Raw genomic sequence first — 13691 nt, forward strand, 5'->3', positions numbered from 1 at the left:
AGGAGAAGTAGCATGCTTTACATGTTAGAAGGGCCTGAAAATTTTAATTCAAATGTACAGAGTCTACTTGGAGATCAGGTGCCCTGTTATCCTTCCTTTGAAAATGCCAAGGACCCAGAGCTTCCAAGTCATCCATTACTAGGTGAATTAGACTATGTATTGAAGGAGCATACAAGACATTGGGGATTCTGGTTCCTTAAGGGATCAGGGCATGCTCAGTGTGATCCCTGGTGACTTCATGAGCAGAAAGAACTAGTGCATTCATAGTGGAAATATGTAAGGCAACCACCTGGTCAAGCACTACAAGATAGATTTCCTGTCCTCTGCAGAGGCATCTTATTGCAGGCAGTTATTGTAGGCTGTGATTTGGGAAATGGTTTTTGCCCTTTGAACAAATGTTATAAATGAGAAGGGATACTGTTTTCCTTTTCTTCCCACCTTCTCTATAACCTTCCCTACACCTGTTCATTGTTCTCTACTTCCCAGAACTTCAAGAACTGTGGAAGATGCTGGGCTGTAGAATGAAATTTTTTTTTACTGATAATTTCTTTTATGCATCTTGCACAATTCTACCCACGCTAACTCGCTCAAGAGCCAAAAGGTCAGATGCTGAGAGGGATTATTACCTTGTGACTTTTTTTTTTTAACCTTGTGACTTTGTTGTGGTCCATTAAACTTAGTTGGTCAGTTACCTCTTAAGTATTTGTTACTAATATTGTTATACAAATTTTTACAATTTTGAAATAACTCATCTGGCCACAAGTGGAAACAGAGGGGGCATGGCCAGCAGGTGGCACCAAAATGCTTATCTACCTCCATGAGTTGCAAGAATGCCCAGAGCAGCCCAGACATCAAGAACTGTGGGAGATGCTGCTGGAAAAAGGGAAATTATCGGTAAGACATATTCTGGTTCATTGACACTGACTTTTTGATGAACGAGCTCTAAGGTATTTGAGCTTTAAAAAAAGAGAGTGCACTCTGAAAGTGTCAATAACCCTTTGTACGTTTGAAAGTGAAAACTTTTCTTACAACTGTTTTAATTCCACCATATGTCCGTGGGGTATTACAGTCTTATTTATATATTCAGATGATTGCAAGTTTTAAAAATACACATTATGTCTTTATTTAAAAATATCTTATTTGAATGTAAGAAACCATGTTGTGATATTAACATTTTAATAGTGTCCCCTTCCCTCCGTTTCATATATTTGAGCGTACAAGATAACTAGATGTAGCAGGAGTGGAAAGATGTAATATTCTGCAAAAAGAAGGAACATTGTGACTTTAAAATGATAGTTTTCTTCCAGAAGATTAAAAAGAGGCATTTAAAAATATTCTTACAACTTTCTGTGGCTCTATAGGTGTACATAAAATCTGAGCTATTGTATTTGGTTTTGGATAAGAAGTAGAATTGTACTTAGCATTCTAGGTGACAGGTAAGTAATGACTTTGGATGAATCTTGGCCTTTAAGTGGGTGCAGCCCAGTACAGTGAGTGGTAGTGTGCTTTCTTTTATACCAAAGCTGCTCGAATGTTATTCAAACAGATGTGAAAAGTTTATGTAAAGAACCTCCCTAGAGAAAATTCTACCTATTGTAAGTGGTTGATCTCTAAGGAGTAAGAGGATGGATTTCTAACTGTCTCCATGCTGGTTCTTGGGCTGAGTGCATCAGGACTTTGCTCTCTCAGTGCAGGTATGATAGGATACAAATTAGAGAGAAAATAGCCTTGGATTTCTTTAAAGCGAGATTTGTAGTGATTTTTATATTACTCTATACATTTGAATACATCCAGGTGCATGATAGTTTTAGGTAAAAGAAAATACACAATATTGCAAGAGAGAAAATATTCTGCCTTTTATGCATGGAACTTGCATTAACACTAATTATTAGGAGTTATTCTTATGTTAATGGGAGCAATTCATACACATGTAGAGATGATTATACTACAATAAAAGTAAAATAGATTTTTCTTTTCCTTCATACATTTGAAGTTAACTGCTGAAACATTATCAAATAAAGGGGATGCATGTGGGTGCTATTCTTTGCAAATTCCTGGCTTCAGAGCTTGGGATAGCAAATAGCCTTCAACTATATCAATCTGGTTAGCATGATACTTAACTTTTGCATTTGGTGCCAGATATGATGAAATCTATCAGTTTCTTGGTTCTTAAATGTGGATGTTAGTTGAAGAGATGATTGAAGATGACAGAGAAAAGGGAGGGAGGAGAAATGGAACTGTACAAGTGCATAATGACAGTAAATGTAGATCCAGGAATATTACCACAGTTGTAGGGCAGCTGTCTTAGATAGACGTGTGGCAAGGTGACTGTGTGATCAGGACTGGACAGTGCTGGATGCTAGAGATAGGATACTAGAAAAGTTAGGGAGGAGAAAAGTATGCTTTCCTGCTTAATTGAGACATTTGACTGTATATGTAGCGACTTCCCTGGAGATCTTCACATTTTGGAGGGCCAGCTAATAAATCACATCAATCTTTAGTGCTAACAGACCAACAAATTCTGTATAAACTGTTTTTGATTTATTTATTTATCGGGCAACCTTGGAACACAGAATTTTCCCCATTTCTCTGCATTTTACTTCCACTTCTCTCCAGGTGCAAGTTGTTAAACTCACATGTTGTTGGAAAATGAAGTATTTCTGGAGTGGGAGACTTATTTAAAAATATTTTTATATTTACAGAGAATCAGGCATACAAATGTTTGTTTTTAAAAGTGTATACTGCTTTAAGGCTATTTATTTTTTTAGAAAATATGACTTACATTAATATCTTTTTGACAAATGTACACGATATTACTCTAACAAACTGCCATGCAACATGTATATTAAGTAATGAAGAAATTGAATATACAAGCCTAATCTATATAACATATATCTATATCTATATCTATAGATAGATATAGATATAGATATAGATATAGAGAGAAAATTTACAGTCTAGCCAATATTTAAAAAGTTTCCCTTATTTAGCAGTATTTTCTACAGTTCATATATTTCCTCTTGGATGATTTGGTGAATACTTTACTGAAAACTAGTCAGTGACAACCTGAGGTACTAAACATTTCTGCCTTACTTCATTGTCTTCGAAAGTAATCTGTTTGTTCCTTTTAGGTTCTATCCATGAGTTATGTATTACAGCATTATTCGGCATGGGATCTGCTTCCACTATTGAAACGACTCGTTTTTTCATTTTACTTTTCAGGACCTTCTGAAATTTTTGCCTAGTGAATGCATAAAGTAGAGGGTGAAATATAGTTGTTCCGTATGCCATAACTAGAAAACATAATCTCAGCTTTACCAAAAGGTCACTTGGGCCCAGACATAAAATTGTAGTGTTTAAAACAGAAATGGGCGTCCAACAGAGAAGAAATGTTGAAATAATCAACAGGGACATTCTGAAGACTCTCTTTTGTCTTTCCCGTCGTTCACGATGCCGTTTTACAGCTCGCCGTAGGGCAATTATTACTGACACTGAAGTCCTTACGCCAAAGACTACATTTCTCCCGCCACTGCTTTGTGACACATCAGTAGTCTCGTGTTGTGTGGTCAAAGAAATAGTCTTTTTCTTTCTGGCTTTTTTCTTTTGCCCTGTTGTAAATCTTGTGCCTATTCGAATATTAAGAGCCTGGAGTATTTTGGTGTATGTAATTAGCATTACTATAACAGTGAAGAAAAATATTGGAATTTGTACTAGGAGATGGTAGTACATTCCCAGTTCGGTGTGGTATTCATTTACACTGACACACAAAAGAGTTTTATTTTCCCAAGTACTTGCACTTTGAAGACTGAAAAAATTGACTTCAATGAAGGGAATCAGGAAGGAGAAAAGAGAGACAATCCATATTGATGTCATTAACATCACAGCCCTTCCCAATGTCAGAATTCGATTTGCAGGTTTTACAGAGATATCATATCGGTCCAAAGTGATAGCAAAAACGTTGATTGCGGTCGCAACACTTGCAAAAGAAACACAAGCCTCATGGAAGCAGCAAATTAGAGCACTGTTACTCTCCAGTGAAAGCAGAAGGATAACTATAGTTAGAGGAATACATCCCACACAAATTATTACATCAAGTACATGAAGGTTCATTGTAATAATGTTACTGACAGAATTGATTAAGTTGGATTTCATGCAGTAAAGTACCAACACGGTGAGGTTGCTGCCAAGTCCCAACACAATTTCTAACATCAGAAATCCAGTGAGAGAAACTTGAAAGCTTAATGGATATGACAGTGCTCGGTACATATTGGTGTTGATGTCATCAATGGCATCTCGAACTGTAATGTTAGATTCAGACTGCATGTTGACTTCCAGAATGGGAGAGAAGCACATTCTTTTTTTGCAGTGTTTTTGTCCTAAAAGGTGAGAGAAAATAGTTTTACATTTGATTCTGACACTTTTAAAATAATTTTAGATAAATACAGAAAAAACAGGTATTTCTTTCTATCAAAATCTAATCATTTATGTACTTAGATCTGTGCATGATTTGGGCTCAGAAATCTGAGGATCTAGAACAACATCAACTTTTAAAACAAAACATGATTGTAAAAAAACTCCAAAAAACTTGTTAAAAGCCTTTGTTTACAGAGACAAGGCCTTGTTTATAATGTGGCTCTCACAAAGGACACATGTAGTAGAACAAGCTATACTAGTAGACTGGATTTTATCATGTCTAGGGCCATTTTAAAAGAATGTCCATTTTTTTTTTAAACTTAATACATAAAGTAATGTTAAAAAACATTTTTAGGAAAAACAAGGTCAGAAAAATGAAGGGGAGTTGCTTGTAAACCATTGAAATATCACTTAATAGATCTTCTCTTCCATAGGTTTGTTTACCTCCTTCTTTTGAAAACTACTTTTGTAAAAATGCGATTGATGGAAGATTTGCAATTCCAGAGTTCATTGAAATTTTATAAAACTTTAAAATGTTTATACATTTAATTTTCTTTCATAATTTTCTTTGTACATATATATGTGTGCTTGCATACATATGTATATTTATATGTACATGTATATTTTCATATTATGAGTCACTGAATATATAACTTCAACTGTAAAATTACATTTAAACGATTCATTTGTAATGAAGTAGATTTTCAAAGCATCACATTTCCATATGCTGATTTAAATATTTACTTCAGGAAATATAAATACTTTTACTACTAGTCACATTGGTGAAATACTCTCCCTTTGATTTATGGATTTGTGTGTATCAGGAGTATTTAGTAAAATATTTATATTTGTAATCTAATTAGATGATGGAATTAAGGAGACAGACACAACAGGATTGTTTGTATTATGTTTGTTTTTTACATCATGAAATGAAAGTTTATCTCTGCTTTGAGGCAATATGGCTTAGTGATGTAGCATTAATCACTGCTGTGATTTTTTTTTTATCTTATGGCCACACATTCTGTGGCTTACAAATGCTAATAAATTGAAATTTAGTGTCTGCTTAAGAGGCCTGCCATTGTACCATTTATGTTCTTAACCAGTGTATAAAACTAGCCATAGCTTTATAACAAAATAAATAAATAACATAAAACAAGGAGGGAAAGATTTTTATTTTCTTCTCTTGGTGTGGTGGTACTTGGAATTTTGAGCACTTTTTTAAAATTAAAATGAAAATATATTCGGTATAAGGATTAATTTAAATGGAGACCGTTGTTCTTCCTAAATACAGTAAATGGAAGGCATTAAGGAGAATAAAAATGAGTTGCTTTTTTAATACAAGTATGAATTATGCATACTCTATATGTAAAATGCAAATACATTTATCTACAATTCTGAGAAGCCACAATAGTGCAGTACTGTTAATTGCAAACTTTTTATAATGAAGATTCTTTGTATGCATCAAGAGCTACTTTACATGCCTTTTTAAAAACAAAAAAATTTGAATGAGCCTCAGGTGTGCAATGAAACAAGAAATATTTCAAAAGCTTTGTTCAACTTTTACTTTAGGCAACCTCAGGAAAGTTTATAAATAGCTTCAGGACAGTACTATTTCCTCTGTGTATGTGGTCTTATTTAGCTATGGACATATTACGGAAACAATTCCAAATGCGTTACTTGATAAATTGAATTCTCTTGAACTGGTAAAAGCCAGAAGATTAGAGTCATTTTTGCTAAAACATGCAATGGTCTTAACTGTAAGAATATGCTAACTGAAATCTTGTGAAAATGGAAAATTTTAAATGTGCCAGATTTTACTAACAAATAGATTAAGCATCAGGTCTTTGTCACATCAGATAGATTTGCAGTTAAATAAAAGCAGAAATGTCAAGATAGGAAGATAATTAACAAAATACATCTCAAGAACAGTGCTCTGTTCCCTTGTAAATGTCAAACAGAGGTTGGGTGCATGCAGCTTCTGACCTACCTGTTTTCTGTTGCCTCAAGGGCCTTTCAGCTCACTGTAGCAGCTTGTCATAAATTGATACATGGTGTCACTGACAGAATTTTGACGTGCATTTCACCTGGCAGCTGAGTTGTAGCTGTGCTCTATTTCATCCCTTGATGAAACATTCTGGCTTCCTTTTTTTTTCTTTTTTCTTTTTTTTTTTTTTTGATTCCAACACTTCAGGAGGACGATTTTGTGATTGGACAAAAGGACTTAATTTCCTGAAATATTTCTAGAAACCAGTGCATATTGTTTGTTCTGCTTTCTAAAGCCATCTATAAAAACAAAACTTCTTTTCAGTGACATTAAATTCTTTTCCCCTTTGCATCTCAGGGCAACATATTTTTATTTTCCAGGATAAATGAAAATAAAAACAGAGACATCTGATTTCTGGCTTCAAAAATATATTTAGGCATCCTTTAGTTACAATTGCACATTTAGTTTTATAGTACGTCTCATTACTTTAGAGTGATGGCTTTGTCACATAAGTTGTTTTACATTGTAAAATCCAGTTCATGTGCTTTGATGGAAACCATGGACTGCTTAATTTGGTTTATTTTTATTAAAGGAGAATACATAGGTCATAAAATTCAGAGAAAAAAATCCATTGGTCATTCTGACAAATAAGTGACTTAATATATGGTGTAGAAAAAGCTTGATTAAAGCCTTGTTTAGCTTGCTGATGAAGTATGCACATTCTCCTTTTGGGAATTCATGTTTCATTGTTTCTTCTTGAATTAGAAGTTTCCATAAATCTGGTTTTAAATTATAAATCCCTCTTTAAGAAATGCTCACCATTTTGTTTTAGGAATAAACCATTATATTAATCTTCTTTTCATGAAAATATGAGCAGATGTGCTAATCTTCTATGTATATTGTTGAAGTGTTTAAACACTTACGTAGAAATAGAACCTGTTCCATGGTTTTATTCTAATTCCTTTATTTCTTAAGACTATATAAGTACATCCTGCAGCTTGTAGATCAGACAGCTAGAAAGATGCCCAGTCAATTGCATTCTTCATATTGTCAGTAGTAAAACTGAATTAGATGCTGCATGCCCTTGTGAGAAAAAGGGGGGAGAAAAAAAAAGGTTAAAAATAGGGCTGCTTCTAATAATTTTTCAGTTAAGTTATTCGGGAATATATTTATATGGTATCGTTTGATTAAAATTATGCAATATGTGTAAATCAAAATGGATCTCTACAATTGATTCCTATAGAGGATATATACAATCAGTGACAATATTTTCACTTATTTCCTCATAAAATCTTTCCCTCTTTTTCATCGTATTAAAATTAAATGTATTGGATGGATTACATATTTGGCAAATATTAAATGTGGAGTTAAAAGCCAAGAGTTGAAGTAAAAATTACTGGGCAAAAAGACAGTATCTACAAATGCAGCTAGAAAATGTGATTTTTACAGGTCTTATGAGCAACTAGCTTACATGTACTATGTGTCCTCTTGCCTTCCTTCATGGGGAATACATTTGTTTAATTTGCACATGGCCTTAAATTTCCTTGCTTTGAATGTAAAATATTATGCAAATAAATTTTTATAAGTACATTTCTATTGGGTGAAGTATGTAGACTATTTAAATAGTTTTTGCAACTACCTTTTGTGTTACCCTAAAAACAACATTTTTTCCCCATGAATAAGTCAGCGATTAGTCACATAACTCAACCTTAAAAAAGCAGTATGTATACCAGAAAATGCAGACTATCTATGATCCTTCAAGGAGTACTTGAATACATTCACAACATATGTAACTCAATATTTGGAAATGGTGTTGAGAAGAATCTTCTGACTGCATTAAGGATTTTTAGCAGTACTGTTATAGCTTAAGCTGCACTGGTTTTACGTTGTATGAACAAAACAGTTCTAAATATTCCACAATGTATCCTTAGAAAATAACATTTTTCAACAATTGTACTCTTTTAATGAAAAATGTTAGTATTGTCAAGCAAGAAATACAAGATAAAAGCTCTCAATTTAAGTTGAATCTGACATCTTTTTTTCCTTCAGATATGTTTGTTAAACACTGCTTTTGCTGAATATCATAATAAGGAACATATCTTACCTCCACTAGGGATTTGATCAGTTCTCGATGCAGATGAAGCAGTTCCAGTTTTGAGGGATTCATTTTGTTCACTTGTTAGCAGAGTACAGGGGAAAGAGGGTCATAAGCATCTCTTCAAAAAATGACCTTAATGAAAATTTGTGCCTGATTTGTGCCATTGTTTCAGCATACTGCTAATGTATTCAACGTGTAGTGCTGCTTTAGAGGCTGCTGCAGTCTCCCACTCGTCCTATTGTAGAATCAATAAGCATCTGAAAATACATAATGAAAGTAATTTAACATACTGAAAGCTTCTTGTCTCCAGAGACAACATTTAGATTCAGCCTTTCTAAAAAAGAAGAGCAATACTTCTCTGAGGAAAGCTTACTATGGACAGCTTTTGCAGAATGACAGCCTACCTTGTCGCTTCTCTTCACTGCAGAGAGATGCAGTGCATTCACTAATTTTGATTGGTCAGTGATGTTTGGCTTAAACTGTGCTTCATATATATGGGACTGACTTTTTTTTCCCTGTTTTATATAAGGATTCTTTGGTAAAAAGGCTAAATTTACAAATGAATTGTGCACAATTCTGGAATATATTAGGCATATATGTTTTATTTTTACCATTTCTCTTTACTTTTGTTGATTGTATGATGTGTACCACGTGACAAAACACTGGTGGAAAATTAGATGAAATGTATACTACTATAAAAGCCTCTAGCAATTTATGTTGGAGTATGTCCTGTTATATATCCTGTCTCTGAGGTTCTTTGTTCTAAGACTACCTTGATACAGAACTGCTGCATCTTTTTTGTAAACTGTACTCAACCAGTATGTTTATATGCAGGTCAGCATTTAGATCTTAATATTGTATTCAGGATAAGTAGACACCACATAAATATAATGATGATCTGAATTAGAATTCTCGTAGAATGTTCATATTGTTTATTATGAAGGGGTAAAAATCTAATTTAGTTCATAATCTAAAGAGTGATTTTTCCAGATCCCATTACTATGTTCAGTACATGCACAGTTATGCAGTTTGACAACATAAATTAAATTTAAGGAAATAGTAACCTGTTTAAAAATGTTTGACTAATGTTTTTCTAAATGTACCATATGTTTTGTCAGTCTATATTTTGTTTCTTGCATTCCATACTCTTTCTATCTCTGTTCCTGAGCCTTTGACCTTCTGGGATTTTGTTTTATGTAGTCTTCACTTTTTAAATATTTAGATTTATAATTTATTTTGCTGTTCTGTTCTGTTAGTATAGACAATGTTGCTAATATCCATACAATGAGGAGGAGAATAACCTAGTTTCTTGTCTTCATAAATTAGGACTAATGCTAAAATTAATTTAGAATGTGAATTAAAGCTATGCAACCCAAAATAATAATCAGTGGATATTGTCTTGTGATAACAGAAATAATTTAGGCTTTTTTTTACTCTAAAATGATGTATTGCTATTAATGTTCCACATCAAAATGTTTCTGAATTATTCTGAATGTCTGTAGATGTATTTCTTGAAAAAGTTGCAAAATTATAAAATGTTAAAATACAGCTATCGCATATCAGCATTATCTGTTTAGCAATTTTAATTGTATTTATTTTTGTAAAATTTCCATACCATTGTTGTGTACATATATAAAAATACAATTATGTAATTCAGATGTTTGCCTTTAATTTTGTTTCAGATTAGCATCAGTGGTATTTATTTATTTTGATATAATGTAGGCTGATGATGCAATTTTCTAATTTGCAATTGGTCACATCTGTGGCACTTTAGGTAACTTGAACTCTTCCACTTTTTCCTCTGGATAAGATCATTCAGAAAATACTAAGGTAGACAAAGATTACAGTGCGACCCAGAGATTCTGCACAGCATTTTCTGTGACTTTGCCCCAGCACCTTCTGACTTCCCTGGGCTTTGTTGACCATGAGAATCTGATCACAAGTTCCGGCAGAATTGTTCTTGAACAGTTGCGTATGACAGAACAGATTCTTGGAGCAGGTGAATTACATACAAAATACATGCAAGAGATGTATTTGCTCCACTTACAGAAGTGTTCAGGGTGTCCTGGGGACCTGTTGTTGAGTTCAATAGATGAATTCCCATAGATATTCCAATTTCAGCTCTCTTCCAAGAGAGGCTGGATAAAGATGTAAGATGTTGAGGGGATGGAGGAGTTTTAGCTGTAGGAATAGATGAAGAAAAAAGATGGATTTTAGTTGTTATGGAGACAGAAATACCAGGATTTTTGGATGTGTGAGGCAAGGGAGGAGGAGGAGTCAAACACGATCCTTAGGTTATGGGCCTGAGTGACAGAGGGTGGTGGTGGGGTGACAAAACATTGGCATAGTGGAGAGAGGTTGGGAGGGAAGATGAGTTCAGCTTTGATCACATTAAGTTTAAATTAGGACTGTTGATTGATTAATCACAGTTAACTCACACAATTAACTCAAAAATTATTAATTATTTAAAAAATTAATCTTGATTAATTGCAGTGTTATTTGCACTGTTAATAAATACCAATTGAAATTTATTAAATATTTTTGAATTTTTTTCTGCATTTTCAAATATATTGATTTCAAATACAACACAATACAAAGTGTACACTGCTCACTTTATATTATTTTTATTACAAATATTTGCACTGTAAAAATGATAAACAAAAGAAATAGTATTTTTCAATTCACTTCATACTAATACTGTAGTGCAAACTCTCTATCATGAAAGTGCAACTTACAAATGTCTATTTTTTGTTATATAACTTCACTCAAAAACAAAACAATGCAAAACTTTAGAATCTACAAGTACACTCGGTCCTTCTTCTTGTTCAGCCAATCACTAAGACAGACAAGTTTGTTTACATTTATGGGAGATAATGCTGGCCACTTCTTATTTAAAATGTTATCTGAAAATGAGAACAGGCGTTCACATGGGACTTTTGTAGCAGGCATTGCAAGATATTTACATGCCAGATATTCTAAACTTTCATATGCCCTTTCATGCTTTGACCACCATTCCAGAAGACATGCTTCCATGCTGATGGTGCTCGTTAAAAAAATGTGTTAATTAAATTTCTGACTGAACTCCTTGGTGGAGAATTGTATGTCTCCTGCTCTGTTTTACCCGTATTCTGCCATATATCTCGTGTTATAGTATTCTCTGATGATGACTCAGCACATTATTTGTTTTAAGAACACTTTCACTGTGGATTTGACAAAATGCAAAGAAGGTACTAATATTAGATTTCTAAAAATAGCTACAGCACTTGAGTCAGCATTTAAGAATCTGAAGAGTCTTCCAAAATTTGAGAGGGACGAGGTGTGGAGCATGCTTTCAGAAGCCTTAAAAGAGCAACACTCCGATGCGGAAACTATAGTACCCAAACCAGCAAAAAGGAAAATCAATATTCTGCTGGTGGCATCTGACTCAAAGGATGAAAATGAACATGGATTGGTTCTCAATGCTTTGGATTGTTACCAAGCAGAACCTGTTATCAGCATGGACACATGTCTTCTGGAATGATGGTTGAAGCATGAAGGGACATATGAATCTTTAGCACCTCTGACATCTAAATATCTTGTGATGCCAGCAACAACAGTGCCATGAAAACACCTGTTCTCACTTTCAGGTGACATTTTGAACAAGACACAGGCAGCGTTATCTCCTTCAAATGTAAACAAACTTGTTTGTCTGAGCGATTGGCTGAACAAGAAATAGGACTGAATGGACTTGTAGGCTCTAAAGTTTTACATTGTTTTATTTTTGAATGCAGTTATTTTTTGTACATAATTCTACATTTGTAAGTTCAACTTTCATGATAAAGAGATTGCGCTACAGTACTTGAAAAAATACTATTTCTTTTGTTTTTTACAGTGCAAATATTTGTAATCAGAAATAAATATAAAGTAAGAGCTATACACTTTGTATTCTGTGTTGTAACTAAGATCAATATATTTTAAAATGTAGAAAACATCAAAAACTATTTAAATAGTATTCTATTATTTAACAGTGCAATTAATCACGATTCATTTTTTTAATCATTTGACAGCTCTAACTTAAATTTGCTGTAGAGAGATCTCAGAGGAGAAGTGGTATCGTATGGAGAGAGGTCAGGCTGGTGTGCGTGGATGGAGAGATTTGCACGCTATTAATATAGAAATTGTAGTTGAAATAGTGCGATTGAATGATACCACCAAAAAGTTTAGAGCAGAAAAAAGAGGGGGCCAAAGAAAAAAACTCCCTTTGGGGAATAAGAGCATCCCAATTTACTTTCTCTACAAGTCATTATTATAGATCGGGGTCGGCAGCCTTTCATAAGTGGTGTGCCCAGTCTTCATTTATTCACTCTAATTTAAGGTTCTGCATGCCAGTAATACATTTAAATGTTTTTAGAAGGTCTCTTTCTATAAGTCTATAATATATAACTAAACTATTGTTATATGTAAAGTCAATAAGGTTTTTAAAATGTTTAAGAAGCTGCATTTAAAATTAAATTAAAATGCAGAGCCCCCCGACCAGTGGCCAGGACCCTGGCAGTGTGAGTGCCACTGAAAATCAGCTCGCGTGCCGTAGGATACCTACCCCTGTTATAGATGGAGTTGTCAGTGCTGGATATAGATAAGGTTGCCTAATGTTTTCCATTGTATAAGAACCTGTTTTCAGTTGCTTATAGCTTTGCCAGAAGGTAAGTTGGGCTAAATTTCCTATTCTGGATGTCTACCATAGGCATAATTATTTTTGGAAAATTTTTCAGCTAAAAGGGCTCAGCCATTTGTAGGAATGAGATTAGAGAAAAATAAATTGATTTGTCATCTTAAAAAAAAATCTTTAAATTGTTTCATGAAGTTCTAATACCTCCCTGCCGGGGAAAAAGGGCTTGACATTTGGCACTGTGTGAGGAGGAGAGATTGGCTGTGCTGGTGTCTGGGTGCTATTTTTGTTCTGTGCATGAAAATTCATCTAAATTGGGCAAAGTTATGAGAAAAAAAATCTTTACATGTGGTCAGTAAATGATTGTCAGTGTTGATAGCTAAATTCTCTGAAGATGCCATTTGCGCTGATCATGCTCCATCGTGGGGTGCAGAGACTTTTTTCCTGCAGTTGCTCCTCCTGGCTGCTGGAGACTGCTGTGATGCTGGCACTAGAATTGAGAACCCAAAGACTGTTTCTCCTGTGCTCTGTTACAGTCCTCGCTCCCT

The 13691-nt window shown here is 34.1% G+C and overlaps 2 protein-coding genes across 6 annotated transcripts in view; one reads left to right on the forward strand and one right to left on the reverse strand.

The window, feature by feature from the left end:
• COG5 (component of oligomeric golgi complex 5) overlaps positions 1-13691 on the forward strand; it is a 346421-nt gene that overhangs the window by 53435 nt on the left and 279295 nt on the right. The window lies entirely within an intron of this gene.
• GPR22 (G protein-coupled receptor 22) lies at positions 1536-10677 on the reverse strand. 3 transcript variants are annotated; one of them, XM_030549604.1, is made up of 4 exons: positions 10543-10677; positions 8502-8752; positions 6401-7480; positions 1536-4376 (listed from the first exon to the last, which is right to left on the reverse strand). In XM_030549604.1, exon 4 carries the CDS (start codon positions 4351-4353, stop codon positions 3052-3054), a length of 1302 nt encoding a protein of 433 aa, XP_030405464.1. In that variant the 5' UTR covers positions 4354-4376; positions 6401-7480; positions 8502-8752; positions 10543-10677; the 3' UTR covers positions 1536-3051. The 3 variants fall into 3 exon arrangements, with proteins under 3 accessions (XP_030405464.1, XP_030405535.1, XP_030405402.1); XM_030549675.1 differs by lacking the exon at positions 10543-10677 and adding an exon at positions 8900-10061; XM_030549542.1 differs by lacking the exon at positions 10543-10677 and adding an exon at positions 8869-10061.

The sequence above is a fragment of the Gopherus evgoodei genome, chromosome 1 (genome assembly GCF_007399415.2).
Source record: "Gopherus evgoodei ecotype Sinaloan lineage chromosome 1, rGopEvg1_v1.p, whole genome shotgun sequence".
Lineage (NCBI taxonomy): Eukaryota > Metazoa > Chordata > Testudines > Testudinidae > Gopherus > Gopherus evgoodei.